The 21058-nt window shown below is 38.4% G+C and overlaps 1 protein-coding gene across 3 annotated transcripts in view; it reads left to right on the top strand.

Annotated features, from left to right (window-relative positions):
- The first annotated feature begins 14489 nt into the window (after positions 1-14489).
- Positions 14490-21058, top strand: part of CACNA2D1 (calcium voltage-gated channel auxiliary subunit alpha2delta 1) — a 352862-nt gene continuing 346293 nt past the window's right edge. For all 3 annotated transcript variants that reach the window (XM_062491655.1, XM_062491654.1, XM_062491656.1), the window contains exon 1: positions 14490-14584. In XM_062491655.1, the coding sequence (XP_062347639.1) occupies positions 14490-14584 (95 nt within the window). The remainder of the gene's footprint in view (positions 14585-21058) is intronic.

The raw sequence follows: 21058 nt of genomic DNA, 5'->3' as shown, positions 1-21058 counted from the left end.
AAGGGATGAGCTAGCACAGTGAAAAAGCATAAACACAGAAACTGGAGCGTAGTCAGGGAGCAGCAAATGCAAAATCTGAGAGAGAAATGATGCTTAATTTCTGCAGCCTGGGCAGGCTTAGCAAAGTGACCTGTTAGTGAAGAATGCTGTTACTGATGTTAAGGGAAATGCAGAAATAAAAATGAAGTAAGAAACTTATTTAATTAATTTTTATCTGGGCAAAGGGGCACTGCTATTTCTGTCTCATGAGCTAGAAACAAATGTTCTCTTTTTGCCCTTATAGACTCTCACTGCTCTGATGGTCTTGATTTTCCTCTTCACACATAACCATAGCTAATTTGTGCCTGTTTATCCTTCTACCAGCATTATTCACTTGCTAAAATGTGCCTTCTCTCTCTTCTGTCTGCTCTTTCAATTCCAGAGGATTAGCATACACCTTATCTGCCCTCAGCTTGTAAAAGCAGAGTACATTTAGTCCCAGTAACACTGCTTAGCCCTTGCTCCAGTCTGAATTTATTTGTTTCACACAGTTGGCCAGAAGGGTATTCCACAATCAGGATGGGCTCTCACAGGCTATATATACATGGAAGTGTAAGAAACAGGGTTCAAAATCACAGGTTTTCACACTCAGTCCAAAGTCAAGTGTTTTACAGGATCACAGAATCATTTAAGTTGGGAAAGACTTCTAAGATCATTGAGTCCAACTATCAATGTAGCACCACCATATTCACCACTAAACCACATCCCTCAGTGCCACATCCACAAACTTTTGAACACTTCCAAGACTGGCAATTTCACTCCTTTCCTGACCATCCTTTCAGCAAATAAATTTTTCTAAACCTCCCCTGAAGGAAACAATAAGAGGAACAGAAAACAATCAAAATATAAAAGCAATATAGGGGAACACAACCAGATTACAGGATCATATTTAGTTATGTTGTATCTACATAATATTAATGAATCATAGTCATTGTGTAAACAACCAACATGAAGAGCAAGTAATTTTTTTCCAATTAGTCCCTAAAGTCATAATTTTCTTCTTGCTCTGTTATTGCAATCATCATTCATCCTTTTCATCCCATATGATGTTTAACCCTCCCCTATATTGGCAATTCCTTTGTGTCATCATTAAATTTTAACAGATCAACCACATGCCATGAGCCAAGATTACTAATGAAAATTTTAGATGAAATAAGTCTCTAATCTGGTTTTCAAGACAATTGTCTAATCAACATCTTACTTCAACATTTCACTTTTTCTCTTTTAAGTCTATTCATTACTCATTTCAAAATTCTTGTGCTAATCCCTGACTTCTCTATTTAGCTAATAATATTCCTTGTGGAATTGTATCAGATGCTTTGTAAAAGTCTAAGTAGATTAGATGTATTTCATTCCCTTTGTCCAAAAAATCAAAGTGAAATAGAATCTTAATCCAGCACGATCAAGTAAGCCTTTGTAAATCTATGTTGTATCTTATCACTTTTTTTTCATGTCTTACAATACCCTCAAAACCTAGAATCCACAGAAATGAAGCCAAAAACAAAAAAAATATTTTTTTTTTTTGTTTAAGGGCCATATCATAACTATGACATAATCACAGCTCTATCATCTTTTTCCTTAGTCTTATTACAAAATGCCTCTGCTTCCCTCCTTTATGAAAGCAGTGAAACTTCTGATGCTTGTTTTAAATCAGTGAATTTTTTGGCAAGTGTTACTTTATTCTTAAACTTTTTGACCTAGGCAAAGCTGCTTTTTCTGAGCATGTTTTGCTAACTTCAAGCATCTCATTTTGTACAGCAGAATGGAGAAGAAATTAATTAATCATCTCTAATTGGCAGGAAGCTCCAAGCCACAGGATGACTTTCTTGATTATTTGCATCTTCATCTGCTGAGCTAGATACAAACAGAAGAAAACTTTGCTTTTGGGAAGTTGGACCCTTAGTGTACATAAGGTTGAAGCTGAATTTCTAGACCTGCTCCCATCTGTGGATAAAGAGGTTCAAGGGTACCTGGTGAGCAGTTAAATACCTGGAATTATGGCCACTTCATTTCTAAAACACAGCAATATTCTTACTAGAATTATCAGAGAAAGATACAATTTCCTGTTTCCTCTTACAAACCCTTTGTTCTTATTTCTCCTCCACAAACATCTGTAGAGGTTCACCTTCTTCCTATAAACCCCATCTCCAAAACCTGACCTCTTTTGAATTATCACATTCTTCTTGCCACACCAAAAATTCATTCATACTTTCTATTTACTTTTCCTTATTTATACTCTCATGAGCTTTCAGTTGCTAAGAAGCCACTTTGCTTCTACATCAAAATATGTTTCCTATTGGACTGAAAAGCCTGATGCAGGGCCACTCTTCTAACTTGACCACAGAGTAAGGTGTACTTCATTTCCTAATGCAACAGATGAAGCAACAGATGAAAAAGAAGAAAGTATATAATTAGAATCTAGAAAAATCAATCTTGAGGAAATATGATGAGGAATTAACTAAACGAGTTTGTATAACAAGTAATAGACTTGATCTCCCTCCTGCACAGAGGCAGTTTCACTTGTTGCAAAAGGTGTTAATAAATCACTGTCTCCTAAAACAGCAACTGTGCAACAAATCCAAAGAGGATGCTGAAAGGCTGTAGCACTGGCACAAGATCTAGTGAAATGCCAACTTATCCCACAAGTGGAAAGAGGGAAATGATCCTCTCCTAAGCACTATCTTCATACCCACAGATTTCAGACAGAAGGTTAAATGCAAGATATAATAAATTGTCATTTGTTGATTTAATATAGTAAATATTTTGATATTACAAATGTACTGATGACGGATGCTTCCACAGATTTTTGGGCAACATGTGCCAGTTTTCACTCTACAGAGTTGTACAGTGCAGTGTCCATCCTCCAGTACTCTGCTCCTCAATACCTATGCCATCTTCTAGATGGATTGGATGTGTGAGCTGAAATATTAACCTTTAAAGCTGCTGTACTGGAAGTAGCATTCAGTCAAATAAACATACATCACACAATCACTTTACTTTCTCTTTGAAACAAAAATTTTCTATTACTCATTTAATAATAGAGTTACATAAAAAAAAAAAGAAAAAAGAAAATCTCTTTTTCCTGTTAAGCAGATTTCACCAAATGAAACCATATTAGAAAATGAGATGAAACATGAAATGGATTGATAATATTTTAGCAACATGAAGTATTGCAATAAGGAGCTTTCATTTTTCAGTGTTACCATTGCAGCCTTGGAATTTAGGGGTCACAGTTGAATAACTGTAGATTGTATTGGAATGAAACTATAGTTTAGAATTTCTGGGTTGACAAGAGTTTTGCAAATCAAGCTATGGGAAGATGTTTTTTTTGTTTATTTATTTTTTACTGGTTGCACATATTCTTCTTCATCCCTTTTGGCTGAAAAAAACCAGATTTTTTTTAATACAAAATGTTCTTGCAAAAAAAAAAAATATCTACATATCTGGGTATTTTGTAAGCATTTTGTTTGAAACATTGTAGATTTTTCCAGTTCAAGAGAAAAATAGCTACCAAACAGATGCACTAGCTATTTCAAAATAATCCCTCCTGCTACACCAACAGAAAACTGCACTGTTGATTGCCACTGCTTAATATTGTTTCCCACACATTTAGAAAGCCATGGTTTTCAGAGTGAAATATCCAGGACAGTTCACTGAAATGAGGCTTGGCATCCAGATTGCCTGCCTGGCTGTAATCACCCTTGGAGTTATTGAGCTTGTAAATCACATATCAAAACATGGGAACACATCAATTAATGTTCTACTGGAAACAAATCAAGGACAATCCTACAGTGTGACATTCTGCCAGTTTTTATTTTCAATAGACGTGGGGAAGAAGCTGATATGTTTGGTCACAGCCTCTATTTTCCCAATCTGTCTTATATACTATTGCATAATGATATCACAATATTAATATGCAAATTGCCTCTCAAATAAAAGCCATGCTTTCCCTGTTGATTTTCAGCACAGCTTCTGTTACAAAGGAAAATACTTAGAACTTATGCTCCTTTATCATCTTCAAAACTCCTTTAGTATATTTTAATTAATCCTTTTCCCTTCAATTTTCTGACCCTGAATTAGGTTTTCTTCTTCCTTTACCCCTGTACTCCCAAGGTTATATCCTCCACTTGATGTCTCCAATAGAACTCATTTTTTTCCAAAAAATAATCTTCCTCTTTTTTTTTTTTTTTTTTTTTTTTTTTTTTTTTTTTTTTTTTGTCTTAGCAGGCACCTCAGCCTGTTCTGGGCCGGTGTCTGGAGGTGCAGCAGTGACTCCTCTGCAGGACACCAGGCAGGCTGTGGCTCAGGTGGCCTCAAGGACACTGTGCCTGGGCAGCCAGTCCCAGGCAGCAGATGAGGAAATAGCAGCAGCCTCTCAGGGAGAGCAACCTCTCCTCAAAGAGGATTTCTGCTGCAGAGCGTTGTGTGGGAGGCAGAACGCTCTTAGGTCCTACCAGAATTCCCCAGCTTGCAGGGAAAACACTGATTCCTGTTATAAAAGGAAAACTCTCAGTCCAGATTTATTGTCTTAGACATTGAAATCCCTCTTTTTCTTATTACTCTATTTTAATGTTGAATTAATTTATTATACCCTGATTTATTTTTATTTACGGTGTGCTTAATGTAGTTGTTCTGATGACAATTTCAAGCACTAAAGCACACACCAGTTGAGGTGCTGTGTACCCTTCTGAAGATCAGTCACAAAATGGGCACTGCTCAGCCCTACTTGAACTGCAAACACAGGATTTCACCAGTCCATGGTACAAATGCTTATCTGCTTCAAAGGGTTATATTTCACTCCCACAGGACAGATGGGTGCGCATGGGACTTGGTAAGGAGCTCCCATAGTAAAGAAAAATTCTTGTGGTACTCCTGGAGTCATTCATTTGCATTTCAAAGTGGATAGAAGGTTTTCTGTTCTCAAGGGAGGGAGAACTGGACATTTAAAGTCATGTTTTCTACCTTAGCTATTGATGAAAATAAGCTCAGATTGTTATAGTTTTCATATGATATTTTAAGAGTTAGAATATGATAAATGCTACACCTGAAAAGGAAAGATTTCTGTTATTTCAGTGTATCATCTTGAAATACCAAAATAAATCTTAATTTTTTCACCCCTGGTAATTTCAAGAGAAAATAGTTTTTAATTTATCAGTAATTTTATTTACAAATCTTTATTTTATGATATGTGTAGGGAGTAAATATTAAACTATCCACATCTCCAGTTATCAGGACATTCTACCTGTTTTAAGAATGCCTCTTAGCCAACAGTATGTGTTGAATGAAGACAGAATTTAGAGGTGACTCAAAGATAACAGATACTTGGTGTGTTAGCTGATATACTACATACTTTGCTCTGTTCCTGTAAAATACGCTGAGCAGTGGATGTAAAAAACTTTATTTCAAATAGAGTTTGGATACACACTCAGGATGCACAATCTTGGTTAATTTATAATTCACATAAGATATTAAATTTATTAATAAATCTTCATGGAGATGTAGGTTTTAAGCCTTTTAGTCCTAAGCCAGCATTGCTGGAAGTGTGTTTGTGTCTAGTAAATCTGTGATGCTGGACCCATACACAGACCTGTGTTTGCTTTCACTGTGTGCACTCTGACTTCACTGGACTTTCTAGATTGTGCTAAAAATCACTAACTTAAAAGGATCAAGTGAAAGCAGATTGTTAACTTAAGTAATTGATCACTTAAGTAGCTTGATATCTTCTGAAAACATTAATTTTTCTTTGTGTCATTACTATTTGTTTATCTTGCACTTCTTGCACTGCTTATGGTTTGGTTATTTATGCATATACATATATATCTATATTTATATAGATATATATATAGTCAGATTGCCTTTCTCCTCCTTTTAAGGAAAAAAAGCCAAAACAACGAACAAAACAACTACTCAACTTACTTCCCTTCACACTCTCTTAAAAAAAATCATAGTTACTATGGAAACATCTATTAAACAGAGAGTAGGAGTAATTAAAAACATCTGCAAGTACAATATGAAGTCTACAACACAATTAATTCCAGCATTTGGAGTGGTTTGTGCAGAGCTGCCCTTTGTTGCTTTGCATGGAATGGCAGACTGTACAGACCCAATTATAGCAAGGGGGCTTAACATTACCATAGTGATCTATTATGGCTTGTGAAAGAGTTTGGACTGTTGAGGCATTAACCCATATAAATAAATTACATCATTATTATATAGCATAGCTTAATGGCACATGATTCTGGAAAGAATTAGACCTATATAGATACTGTGGGCAAATGCAAAAAAATTTACTTTAACCTTTCAAAAAGAACAACACAAAAATCTCGCTGCTGAAATGAGAGCAGAAGCTTGAAAAGTAACTTTTAAATCCATTCCTTCATCTGAGTTATAGAGATATGGGCAGATCAGATGTGGAAGTTTATCTACAAATGCTTTTATCTTTTAACTTTTCTCTTTAAAAGTCAAATTGGAATTTTTAAAGAACAGCCAATTAAAGATTTTTAATAAATCTTGAAAGAGATGAGAGAACTTATCTGTCTTCAGGCTTTATTGACGAAAGGATATTATAAATATTTATTTGTTATTTTAGTATTTCTTAAGGCTACTTGGCATAAAGTCTACCATCTATCCTACTAGCTTCTCTCATTAGAAACTACGAGTATACAAATAGTCATTAAATCATTTTTGCAGCTGGTGTAAAACGTGCAGCAGAAGCTGTTTTTTCCCACTGAGGTATGCTGTGTTATACAGGAGGGAGCTCTGCCTTCACCCTGAAGGCAAGGCTTGGGTCTTGTGCTCCTAAGCCAGGAGCTGTGTGGCCTTTGTCACCTGCGCTCATCATCTCAGCTTAGGGCCAAACACCTCAGATGGGTCCCAACCCAGCTAGCAGAGCCACCTGGCTCTAACCTGGCACATGGCAAAGCCCTGCCAGCCTGTGCTGTGCTCCCCTGGCATAATGAAGACTTGACTTCTTTTTGCCGTTCTTTTTGGCATCTTTTAAAACTAAGTGGACAAGTGCACAGCAGTTGGTGTAGACCATACCTCTCATGGTGACCTCATTCCTCTTTTTCCTCTTTGTTATCTCTCCTACTTACTGGCATCTCTTCCTTACCAGCACACAGTTTTTCTTCCCTTTACTGCCTCATCTTCCTAATTATTTTTTTCCTCCTCGTATTTCTGTTTTCCCAATTCACTTTTGTTTTCCTCACCTATTTCCTTTTAAAAATTTTATTTTCCTTGTACAATATGTAATGAAGACAATATCCATGTCTTTATTTCCACATGCATAACCTTCCTTCTTGATATTTACTTTCCTGTTCTTTTCTTATTTTTGCTCTATAATCTTTCATTCTTACTTTCTCTCCATCCCCCTGTCCAGTATTCCTTCTAAGTTATTTTCATGTTTACTACTAGTTTATAAAGCAAATCAAACAGGATACCAATGCCATCTCACCAGCCCGCATTTTAGGGTAGGATGAACTGGTAGGTGCTGGTCCATTCCCATTGACTATGGCTGGGTAAGAAAAAAGGAAACCCTTTTCTCGTACAGTCCACGAGTGTCTCACCAAATGCAGAACGGGAACAGCTACAACGGTGTTCCAAAAAGGAGAGACAAGTACAACCTTCTTACTAAAGTTCAGCTTACACTGTTGAACTTCCAAAAGTAGCATCTGTGGCTGGATGGCACCACAGGACCCATTCTTTTGCAGGAATATTGCAGCAAAATCTTTTCAGCAATAACTTTGGAATGTATCTTTCATAACCACCCAGTTAATTAGGTTAGATGGATTAAGTAAGTATGAGATGCTAAGATGTCTTAATTCCATTTGGCTGATAGTGGTTTGTTATGATTATTCTGTTGCCATCATTGAGTGCCTCTCTGTGGGTACCTCTTTTTTAGTCCTAAAAAGTCACAGGAGACCAGATTTCAGGAGAGGCCCATCCTTACATTTAGAAAAGCATTTTTGGCATAAGAATGTATGCCACAGGGTGAAAAAAATGGGGAAATTGACTGATTTATGAGGTTGAAGAAGAAACATATCTATTTTTTTTTGTTTGTTTGTTTCAATAAAAAACTGTATATGCTTCAAGTCAGTGGAAGAGATGGAATAAACTAAGTTAAAATAGATTAGGGACTTGGTAGAAAATACACAAGGTTGTACAGAAATATTGTGCCAATTTCAACCTTACAAAACATATATTATTTGTATAACACTGCTCTTAGAAGTTATATTTCTTTAAAAGTTTAGAACATACCACAGTTTAACATTTATAACTGAGGGTTTTTTCCAGAAAGATGACTGACATTTATGATTTTCAGAGAATAGTGTCACAACTACAACATGAGATTTACAATGAGAACTTTTACATTATACTGTGAAATATTATACAGTGATTAATGGATAAAAAATTAATTTTCCTTTGAAACTCAGAAACATATTAATGTCAATATTAGAAAGAACACAGAGTGTTTCAGAACCAAACTATTATTTCTATATAGTGCTACAGTGTAAGAGCTCTGCTTACCAACAACTGAAACATCCCTGTGTTATCAACACTGTTTTCGACATAGCCCCAAAGCAAAACCCCATCTTAGCAACTCTGGAGAAAACCAACTCTACACCAAGCAAAATCAGTACCCGACGTTTTAGACTGGCACTTTGTTTTAAAATATTTTTCTTGGTATTCTCTGGGAGAATGTTAATTGTTCTGGATTCCAAATTCCAATATTAAAGTATCCTAAAATTTTTGTTGGTTTAACTACAATATCAAAAATCCAAGCAAATAAAAAAAAATTCCAGTGTGAAAATGCACACAGCCCTGCTCTAATGACTAAAATTAGAATGAATGTTTTCCTCAAATCTGAAAATAACAAGAACAAGCATAAACAATCATATCAGATAGTGAAAGTTTTGCTACCAGATCCAGCATGCCTACTTAAATATGAACAAAAGCAAGGGTGAGAACAAAACTGTGTGGATTATCTTACTTCTGGATGTAGATCACAAAGTTTTTGCAATATAAAATTTATCAAATTAAAATATGTAAAACAATTCATCTCACTTGCCATAGACTGGATCCTGCATTTCCATCTGGTGCAGACTTCAATAACAGCATTTTCACCCCTGAAATTAGAAATTGAGATCAAGCTGTCTTCACTCTCTAGTTTGCACCAACAAACGGAATGAGAGCTATTCAGCAAGATTACTCCCTCCTTCCCTATGTAAAACACAGATATAAAGAAGATATTTTATGCCAGGATGAAAATAGCATGCAGCATTGATTATCATAGAGCTACAGAACCACAGAATGATTTAGGTTGGAAAAGACTTTTAAGATTATATCATTCAACTGCTAACCCAGCACAGCCAAGTCCCCCACTAAACCATGTCCCTAAGAGCCACTTCTACACAGCTTTTAAATACCTCCAGGTACGGTACTCAACCGTAATGTTCCAGTGCTTGAAAACACTTTCCATGAGGAAATTTTTTCTAACATCCCATCTTAACCTTCCCTGGTGCAACTTGAGGCCATTTCCGCTTGTCTTATTGTTATTCATGAGAAGAGGCAGACCCCCACCTCTCTACTACTAATTTTGGGCAATTGTAGAGAGTGATAAGGTCTCCCCTGAGCCTCCTTTTCTCCAGGCAAAACATCCCCAGCTCCGTCAACTGCTCCTCATTAGACTTGTGCTTTACACTTTTCTCCAGGGTCATGCACACACTTTTTGCCATACTTCAGCAAGAACTTTTGGCTGAACCCAGTAACATCTGGGGGCTCCATCTAGCAAAGTATGTAGTATACTAAGCACAAAGGTGGAATGTGCTCAGCAAAATGCTGATCAAGGCTGTCAAGACTAAAGCCGGGACAGATTTATTGCCTATAATGCTCCCACAAAAGACATTTAAGGCACTTGGTAATTGTGTCCCATTTATTCACATAAGTGCTGCAATCTCTGCACACAGGGTCTTAACCTGTCACTGGGTTCAAAGATTTTTCTGAAAATGCTGATTACTGAAGAAAAAGTTTATATACAAACATAAATCCAGATTAATAAAACTTTAATTCTGGTGCTAATGTAATAAATTTAGATTTTATAAAAGTGGTTAAGAGACAGAGGGGTCTCCTCTTCTGTCTTTTATGCTAGATTTGCAATGGCATAAATAATACATGAAAACATAAATAATATATCCAGAAACTGAAATAAGAGAGAAAAGCTTGATCATGAATTAATACTTGCTATGGATTACATTAACTGAGAAGAAGCCTTTGGTGCAAACTGAAATTTGTAGTTTTGCAATAGAAATTTTTTTGTGACATATGGACTACCATGGTCAGTTGTAAGATTTCAAGTACTTTCAGTAGAATCATAGAATATAATCAGAGAATCTTTTAGGTTGGAAAGGTTGGTTTAGGGTAAGGGTTCAACCATAAGCCTAACCCTGCCAAGCCCACCAAATAACTACACAGCAAACTTTCTGTAAGATGCCTCATTACATCAATACCTGTCGCTCCTATGCTCCTTCACAGAAAGGTCTCGGTCAAATATGACAGGCAATCAATTTAGAATGAAGTAAGAATGAAGAAAGATTTACTTTTGTTTTTTGTCATTCAAGTGCTTAAAGAAAAATACTTGTCAGATGTAATATATCTTTAGGAATCTCAATGTAGACAAATTATAAGAATTTCGGCAGTGCAATGTTACTGTGAAGTACAAGCCATGTATTTAAAACAGTGACTTTATATGAAAATAGTTTAATCAGCAAATGTAAAGAAATTGATTGTTAAGGAGACTTTAATGTCTTTTTAAAACTTCATGATGGAGCTACATTCGCACTTCTTTTTTCTGCATTATAGGAGGGTGAAGACACTCCAAGGAATTTAACTCTGCTAATTTTATGTTTTAAATCAATCACACTTTCACATTGAAGGTAGTGGAAACTCATTTGAAACCTGTCACTCATGTCTATATATGACTGTAGGATGAGGTCACCATTTTCTAAACATTCTGCATCTTTATTAAATACCTGGAAAATTAAAGAATTTTTAGGCTATAAATAATTAAGTGAACCAAAGGCTGGGTGATTAGTAAATAACAAATTGCTCATGGAATAAGTTGTGCTTTCTTTTCTTCCCCATGCTTCAGGCTGGCATTGGATTCCTGAGTTTCAGAGACAAAAAAAGGCAAAACTTCAAAACCTGAAGCCTTACTTAATTTTACAGGAAAACTGTTGTTTGATTCCACCTTTTCTCAAAAACTGGGCTTCAGTTCAAGTTCACTTGTAAATCCTGAAAAGCTTACAGGTTGATCTTGAGTTGTCTGTCACAGACCTTCCCATATGACCACATCCCTAGTCAAGCAGCCTTTTCCAGTCCTGGCTGCTCCTCCACACCTCAAACAGCTTGTTTGGAGCTAACCTGTGCATTTTTGCTCCATGCTGGACCAACACATAGACAACTTCTCTTTTTCATACCTAAGTTTCAGTTAGCTCCACAGGTATTCACTTACACCCTTTACAGTAGGATTAACTTGCAGAGGGTTAAAACTATATAGTTGCAAATAGCACAGTAGATTGGAAGCTTTGAATACTTCTTTATTAAATCACAACACTCTTTTCTCTAGAATCTTTTTTTAACTTTTCAGTTGTTGTTCAGTGTATTAGTACTATTAATCCAGACCTTACAGTAGGTAGGCCACCAACCAACCCATGCATTGCACAGTTCCATTGCTAGCCACGTGTTACTCTTGCTGGAACTATTTGCAGCTATAATTATTGCCCTAAAAAGCCCTATAACTATCAGAAGTGTGGGCCTATAGAAAATTATACTAATGATGAAAGACACATTCCTGTGTAAACCTTTACTTATCTATCTGTTATTTTGCATTTTCTCTCCCTGATCTTCTGGTGTCCTTAACATTATATTGAAATGGTATTTCTGAGTAAGGGTGGTCTTGCTTGTTCTCACCTACTGAAAGCAGTTCCTATGTGTGTTTCACTATAGTTTCTTGCACCCTCTCTTTCCCACACCAACATGTCAGTACTTTTCTGTTTGCCCACTCCAGGGGGTTCTCCCCTGGGAGAGCACCTCTTTCCCAGCTCAGTACCCACAGCCTGCTCTGTGGGCCTCGGGAACAGGACTGCTGGGAATTGAACAAGAACACTTTTCTAATGAGAAGAGAAGAAATGGGCATATGCTTGATCCTTCAGGTAGGGAAGAAGCCAGGTGGGGCATTCCCATTTATTCTGGAGGGGTGTTACCAATGTTAATCCATTACTGTGTTGCCCACTGCAAAACTGTAGGTGTTTTAGGGCACAACTAATTGAGGAACATCTGGTTCCTGGCAACTCGGCAGAGTTTAGGCATGAACTTGAGCCAAACTTCGGAGTCCTGTCAAGGAGCAGAATCAGTATTTTTGTTCAATATTCATGTTCATAACTGAATTGATGTTAACTTGATACTGATAATGCTGTTCTCAGTGTGAGAACCCAAGAATGAGGAGCTTTATCTAAGTAAATTACTTTATCTAAGTAAATTTGTCATAGTCTTGTGCAACCTGTACTAGTTCACATCTCCAGCCCCTTCCTCAGCATTTCTCCAAGAGTTTTATCCACACCCCACCATCTTTCTACCCCAGATCCCCTCAAGGTATGTCTCATGTGAAGCAGGACTTTTGTGTTGCAGGGCCATGACTGTGCTGGTAGTCTTGACATCCCTGTGGGGAAGCAGAGGTACTCAGGTGAGCAGTTACAGGTAAGTATCCAAGTAAACTTCATATGGCAAAACAGGCCTATGGAGACCTACAAAAGCTATAGATACACTTCAGACTGTCTGAATCTAAAGGCTGCACAATCATTTTAGAGAATGCTATTTCAGAATTGCATGCAAACCCTGAATCCTACATACCTATAGGTAGGTGGATAGGTGAAGACAACTGGTAGCTCTTCCCACCAGCTCCCCAGTGCCAGCTCCAATCCAGAAACAATGTAGATGAGTGACTGCATGCTTTACACATTGCAACTGAAATATCGTGCTGGCTTTGAGCCCAGGCAATGTGAGCACTCAATTCTTCATTTGTGCATCTCGATTTTAATCCCTTTGCCACCTTTAAAACAGAGATGAGCACCTTCCTGTTTTATAGAAATTGTTATGAGTTAATACATTCAAGATATGATCCTTAAATACAAAGGATGTGGAAACAAAATGAACACCGGGTCTGCTCTTTCACCTGTTGAACTAAGTAAATATATTAAAATACAAATATGTAAGCACATACAAAGCAAAACCAAACAAAACCAACCCAAAGATAGAAAAGAAAACCGAATTTTTCAGTGAACTTTTAGCTGCTTTAACAAATAAGCTAAGAAATATTTTCCTGGATTACTTTCTACATTTATACCGAGAGCGGATAGTTGCCACAGAGACTGGCGTGCGTGAACATGGGCAAACGAAAGGAGAGGAGAGGGAATGCGCCCTCTGAATTTGCAGAGGGGTGTGAAAGGAGTATCTGGGTTGGCAATGCGGCGGGGCGGGGGTGAAGCCCGAGGGCTCCCGGAGGCGCTCAGGGATGCTGCGGGCCCGGGACCCTGCGCAGGGCGGGGGCGGCTCCGCGGGGCTGAGCAGCGCTGCTCCAGCCGGCCGCGGGGCGGGAGAGCGGCATTTATAGATACATCCACGGAATATCTATTTAAACCGCAGCCCAGACTGCTGCGGTGGCACCCGGGCCGTGTGCGGCTGCCGCCGCCGCCGCCGAGAAGGGAGGAGGGGGGACCGGAATGAAAATAAGGCACGAAGAGGTTTTAAAAATAGCGTGCGGGCTGCGCGGGGCGGGGCGGGGCGGCCCGGCCGCGAGTTCCTGAGCGCCTTGTATGGAGCGCGGCCGCCGCAGGGCCCGCGCCGCCCCCGCCGCTCCCCGACTTTCCCCGCTGCCGGCAGCGAAGGCTGGAAGGAGCCCGCAGCGATCTGCCCGTCTCCAACTCTATGCCCTGCTTCCCTCCTCTTCTTTCAGGAGCCGCCACCCCGCCTGCCTCTCTCCTCCTCTTTCAGCCCTACGATCGGTGGAATAAATCAGGGAAGACGCGCGCACACACGCGCAGAGTAGGATCTGTTACAAAAGTAGCGCTGATGGCGGTGTATCAGATGAAGCTGGAGCTGCTGCTGGAGTAGCAGAGAGTGGAGTATCTGTCGCTCTCTCTCTCTTTTCTCTGTTTCGCCTCTTCCCCCACTCCACCCACAGATCTCCATCGTTTCTCCTCCTCCCCACCCTCGGCCGTGCTCCCGCTTTTCCGCGCATCTCTGGGCTGCGCCTCCTGCGAGGGGGCGGGTGGGGGGAGCGGAGGAGGCTTTAAAGAACCACGGCTCCCCCCCGCACCGGCACACACGAAAATTGAATTTATTATTATTGCCGTCTCGCCGACTTGGGGTAGGGGGATCGATCTTCGATCAGGAAGATGGCTGCTGGCTGGCTGCTGGTCTTTAGCCTGACACTTTTCCAGTCCCTGGTGATGAACCACTCCTCGGAGGGACCCTTCCCCTCGGCCACCACGTAAGTCCCAGCGGGGTCCGGGGGTCCGGGGCGGGGGCGCTCCTCGGCGCCAGGGACAGCGACCGGGCGGAAAGTGACGATCGGGGAAAATTGTAGGTTTTCGGCAGCTTTTGCTTAGAAAAGAGTCAGGGTAGCTGAAGGTCCCGCCGGGGCGGTCTCCGGGAGGGGGAAGCTCCAGTGACGGCCGGCGGCGGGACTTTTGAGGTAAAGGCTTCGCCTGGGAATCCCGCTCCGGAGCGGCTCCCAAATACACCCCGTCAGGTCATCCTTGGCGAGAAGAAAGTTTCGAGTTACGCAGAGTCCGCCCCTTCCTCCCACAGAGGTTATTCCAGCCTGGATGGAGCTCCAACACTGCTTCTAATAAAAACCCGAAAACTTTCGCAATTTTATTAAAATGCACGCGGAAGGCGGATTTCGTTTCCTTTCCGCGGCCGGCACGGGAAGCGGGGCAGGCGGGCACGGCTGGGAGCTCCGAGCCCGAGCTCCGGCTCCCTCCTGCCTGGCCGGGCTCCAGGCACCCGCGGCGCTCGGGGCTGCGCCGGGTCCCGCCGGAGGGGATTTGGCTCCAGTCAAGGAAGGACTGTTTTCTTCAGCCTTGGCCTTGCGGGTCGTTACTTCTCAGAAATACCATAGCGAGAGCTGAAGGATGCTCGCGGTGCACGCAGCTCGCTGCCTTGCCTGGCCCTGAGATAGAAATCTTTAAAGCACTGCAGAATTATCAGCATGAAAGTGTTGCCCACAGCAGTGCAAAGATCAAATAATAATGATGCAATAAAAGAAAGGCAAAAGGAAACCTAATGCATAATATTGAAGAATCGCCTAGAGATAGGGGAAAAAAAAATCCGCTATGTGATCGCTATTTGATCATGTTTTCTTCCTTTTTCTTCTCTCTCACCTCATTCTATATATATATATATATATATATATATATATATATATTTTTTTTTTTAAGCACTTACCTTAGTCCCCGAATCTGGGTTAAAGCTACCAGTAGGCAACTTTTAACTGGATGTCTCACTTTAATGCATTTTACATAAGAAAAACAATGCTAACAGTTTTTGTTTACTGTTTAGCACTGGGTAGAATTTATTGGTGTCGTTCATCCTGGGCAGAAGGATGCCTTGCAGTAATTACCAGCAATGCATTTTCACCAATTAGTACTGCTGGTAGGTTGTTGTAATTGGATTCAGTATCGGTTTCATTATGAAAGACTCAAAGGGATGCTCGCACTGTTAAATGAAAGGAATACAAAGATAAGTGTAGAATAACCACTTAGCATCTTCTAAGTTCAATAAATACAGCCTTTCATTGTAGGAAAAATTACCTTTTAAAACATTCTCGTGTTGCAGTTTATAAAGACGTGCTATGCATAATCAAGTGTAGCAAAATACAAACCCAGGGCTTTTTAACTCATTGTTTTCTTGTGTTTGAGCTGCTGTATTCACAGTTTTATGATATTTACAATTTCTTACTGGGGTGATAAGGTTATCATACACAACTAATTGCAACCTATCTGTGGATTTTTCTCGGTTTAAAAGAGAAAGAAAAATGGAACTCGGTGAAATTAAAAGAATATAATATAAAAAGAATATATATAATTTCAAATAGAAGTCCAGAACGCTTTTTAACAAAAGAAAATGTGATATTCTTTTAGAACTGGTTTTGTCTCCCATCTATTTTTGCTATTTTTTTTCTTTCCAAATTTACCTTTATTGACAGTCATGATAATAGAATAAGTCTATGATAATAGAAATTGACAACAGTGAAACATATACCTTTAATTATAACTGTACCTACGGTAAAATAATTCAGAATATTATGTTAGTCATCAACATTTCCATATTCTGCACAATGTACTTGCTGTTGTCTCTCTTTTTTTCTCATTGTTATTCCATTGAAATATTGCAGAAACAATCTACAGTGACTGTGTATCCTTCATAGTAGTATTTCCCCTTTGAAATGGAATCAAAGTGCAAGCAAAGCTTAGTTTGTTTAGGAGGCAGCACACAACAGGTTGATGCAGGGAGAGCTGCTTAGCAAAAAGTAATGATGTAACAGGTGAAGGAGAACACAATTTTTCTATTCTTTTTAAGACTTGACAGCAGTGTTTCATTTCTTACTAAAAATTACAAATGGAGAAGAACAAAGAGAAGTGACGCAAATGCTCTTAATATAAAAGATATTATGTATGAAGAATATTAAAAATAGGAATAAAAAAACATGGGAGAGGAGAATAAAGGAAAGAAAAGTTATGAATAATTGAAGAACTGGAGGCTTACTGGTGCTATGTGCTTAGCTACCTGCTTGCTCCCCATTATTTTCAGTCTCTTTTTTCTCTTAGTGAAAAAGTTGGTCTGAGGAAGCAGGATTTCCCAGCTGTTGTGTGAGAAACGTGCATATTCAGGGCTATAGAGTGTATGATTTCTTCAACAACTCATTATTGTACAATCACTTTTTTCTTCAGTCATCTGTTTCTTCTGCATTAATAAATATTTTAATGTGTGCTTTTACTAAAACATTCAGAAGTTCCCATCACCAATATAATAATATAGAAGCATGTAGTATTCTTAGAATATAGTGCTGAAGGTTTATGCAGTGCCTGTTTGATAAAATCTCAGTAATTTGATTAATTTTAATTCTCTGATATGGCAAAAAGGCCCTGATATGTTTACACAGCAAAATATAGATAATTTCAGGTGCAGGTCTGTGTTGTATGAAATGTTAGCATTAATTTTTCATTTAAAAATCTGAGCAGGCGGTATTGCATTCCTTGGTTCCAGTGTTGAAATATTTCACTGCAAATACTGAGGACTGTCCTTTAATAAATTATTTAAGTATAGTAGTAATTGTGTCTTGATCTGAGCTATAAGGCTTAGCTGCTGATTGACGAATATTGCATTCCATTTAAATGTATCATATTAATTGTGTCATGTGTTAAGAATCTGATTGTTGGTACAAGATACCCTCTTCTTACTTTTTGCACAGCAACTCCAAGTACTTCAATTACACCTTCAACGCAGCAGATATTTTGCACTTAGATGAGAATATTGTATACAGTACTCCTGGCACTATAACCACACTACTGCTATCACAGTATGCAAAGCACTTCTTTTTTTGTAGCTGTATATATTTTTTTCTCATTCACATCTGCACAGGCTTCACAAAAATGTACTATTAAATATACAAGGCTTGTATGTTGCCTGGTAATGATAGCAGAGGACTCAGTTTATTTCTCTTCTTTTCTCTGTGCTGCATCAAGACAGATAATCTTGAGTTTAAGTGTATCTTGTAATTCCTAAGTATCCTTTTGGCACAGCATGTGTTGATATTGTTACTGATAGTGAGTAATGTGCTACATAAAGATACACATTCTCCTTTATGGTAATAAACATTTGTACTGATTAGGAAAAAAAAACAAAAAACAAACAAACAAAAAAAAGCAAACAAAAAAAAATCAACAAAACCAAAAACTAACCAAAGCTAAGCATATTTTAATTTTTATAAATCTACAGATGAAGCCTTTCAAAACCAAGGGGACTGTTCCTGTAATAACTACATGATTTTGGATGCATCTTAATGCCTTTTTTTTTTATCCCTTCTCTAATTTTCCTCTGCCATTCCTTTCTCTCTTTCCTTTATCTTTTAACATTTTTTCCTCCTCAGTCACTTGTTCCGTATGTATGAATTACATTAAATGTTATATTCAAGACAAATCTGCCACTTACATAACTTGTGTAAAACACTGGTAGATAAAAATAATGTAAAGATAAAATAGTATACATATGAGCATATATCTACATGTATACAGAGAGGACATTTTTAGAAAAGAAGTTGTGTATTCCCATTTTTTACTTGCATGAATCATCTTTACTGTTTTGGTGTCATTAGAACAACTAAGGGAAGTCTGTATGAGTCATATGAATTAGGGCTTGCACAACGGGGACATTCATATTTTTGGCTTTTGCACATGGACCTAACAAGTGTAGGTCCAGTTGAGACTGTGACTAGGCTTGGTCTCAGCATCATTTTCTGTGTGGCACCAGTGGCCAAAGGTAGATAGATGGCATTTATTATGTTTTCTTTTTATCTGTTTCTGCTGTCAGACTTAGGGATTTTGATACTTCCCATATGCATAAAAACCCATTTATAGCTTGAAGTCTGTGGCAGAAGAATGCTAGTTTAGCTGCTGATGTTAATTAGAAAAGACTGCTGTATTAATGGATAATAAAATAGATGGTCCTTTCTCATTGGAAATTTTTTTTCTCAACCTATTTAAAAATATTCACAATTAGGAAAAAAAAAAAAAGTCCTGAAGTGTAGCTTCATATCAGTGAATTGGAAAGAGAGCCAAAATATGTAATCTACTTAGAATCCGGGAAATGCAATATCACCTCATAGTGTTTTCTCAGCAGCACACATCTACATGTTGCACATTATGCAAGATGCTTAAACCCACTGATATTTAAAAGAGTGTTGTTCCAATCCATTCTTCTAGTGGCAACATACTTATTCTAAGTGTGAAACAGCTTGTTGATGATGGTGTTTATTTTGGTGTTTTGGTGGGATTTTTTTGATTGTGTGGAGGGTTTGGTGTTTTTGTTTGTTTGTTTGTTTGTTTTTAATTTTTTAATGTTCCTGTAACTGTGGCGATGATAAATGCAAATTATTGGGATCCACAAAGCATTTTTCTGTTTTACATATTTTTTGATATAAATTTTGAATGGGCAATTTCTTTCTTTGTTTCCCTCCTAGGTATTTATGCTGGAGCCTCAAAATTAACAAATTCTATAGATTTATATTTTATTAATTATGAACATTCAGCTGAAAATATCAAAATAGGTACTAATCATAAAAGATGAAATTTCATTGAAATAAATCAACATTGTGGAGGTTCTTGCCATCTTTCATTTTGCAGTGATGCTATTTTCAGAACTGCATTGCTCATACCCTGCAAAATGATTTTATCCAAGAATTCAGCTGCTAGAAAGAGAGCTGGAGCTTGGCAGTGCATTAGCCTGAAATGTATTCATTGTTAAATAGAAGGCCTGTTGTACAGAACTTAATAATATTTATGTAGCAGAACATTTTTATTGATGGAAGCATGGTCAGATTCTTACTGCTTTGATGTTTTGTAACAAAGAAACAACCCAGACTCAGGTTGTCCACTGGTAACTGACATGGTTGTGCCTTGATCCTCTCTTGCCTTCTGCGAGAATCCGTATCCAAGGTAGGGTTATCTTCTAGACCAATGTTTGACTTAAACCTCTGTGAGATAGGGATTGCAGTCTAGAAGCATTGTAGTAGAGAAAATGACTCATTCTCTCTGTTGCTGACCATGGTAGAAGTAGAATTGAGCCCCAGACTGTTTCGTGCTTCTTTGCAGCAGTGCCTGGGTTTTTGATCTGCTATGCTTGAGCTGCATGTTGTGTTTAGAGTGCTCATAAAGACCTTTGTGACAGAAAGTGATTTTTTTTGATGGCAGAAAACATTGTTTTCTAGTGCCCTGTTAACCAATTTCCATTAACAGAAGAAAAAATTAATAGAAAACAACCCTAGAATGAAATTACTGGATCATAGCTACTGTTTGGTAAAGCCAGATGCCATAATTAATTTATGTCTTTTTCAAAGGCTGAATCAAAATCCTTGAGAGAAAGAATGGCAGCTCAGTGTCCTTAGTGTTCTGGTAAAAAAAGAGCTAGCAGCTTGAAAATACATAGAAAATAAGAAATACCAAACAAGAACTGCATTTGTGCCCCAGCCCTGGCCAGCTCCTGTGTGTTCTGTCTCAGATCACTCTTATCCCATTCCTGCATCAGCTTATTCATTCCCTCAACAGCTGCTGCAAGGCAGGTATCAATGAATACTTAAATGATTTACATTTGAGATTACTGCTCTGATTTATCTCTCTTGATGAATCTATTAAAGAGCCTGATACCACTCAACTTTCCTCAAACATACATAGGGCAATTTTCTTTTCTGTAGGATCAGACCAAGAGCCGAGTTTTGCATCAGTTGTGCTATTGCCTACTGTGGCAAATTGGTCACTGCTTTTAGGGGGAGTTATGAGCCTTCTTTCCCTCCTGGATTCCGATAGTTAGGAGAACTGGATTGAATATTTGCAGAATATGATTTTTCTGTTATGCAGTACTGTGTAATGCACACAGTAGTGCTGCAGGGGCGGCTGACATTTAAGGTGAAAATACAAAACACTGATAGTGAGACTGCTGTCAACTGCACTTCTACTTTAGTAATGTTCATGGGTTGTATATTGTCAATTTAGGGCCAGACTATTCTGCTTGTACCCTGGAATGAAAAAGTCCCATTGATACTCTCAGATAAATCTGTGCAAGAGGGAAGATTTTCAAAATACACTTCAGCACTTTTTAATAGCTAAAATTAATGGCATGTGGCTGCAACTCTTCAGCTCCAGAGGGATTTTCCTTTTCCTTCTGCTTTTGAAACTATTTTTTTGAC

Source organism: Cinclus cinclus, chromosome 4, assembly GCF_963662255.1.
Source record: "Cinclus cinclus chromosome 4, bCinCin1.1, whole genome shotgun sequence".
Taxonomy (NCBI): Eukaryota; Metazoa; Chordata; class Aves; order Passeriformes; family Cinclidae; genus Cinclus; species Cinclus cinclus.
The sequence above is the reverse complement of the archived record's forward strand: the minus strand, read 5'-3'. Positions and strand labels throughout refer to the sequence as shown.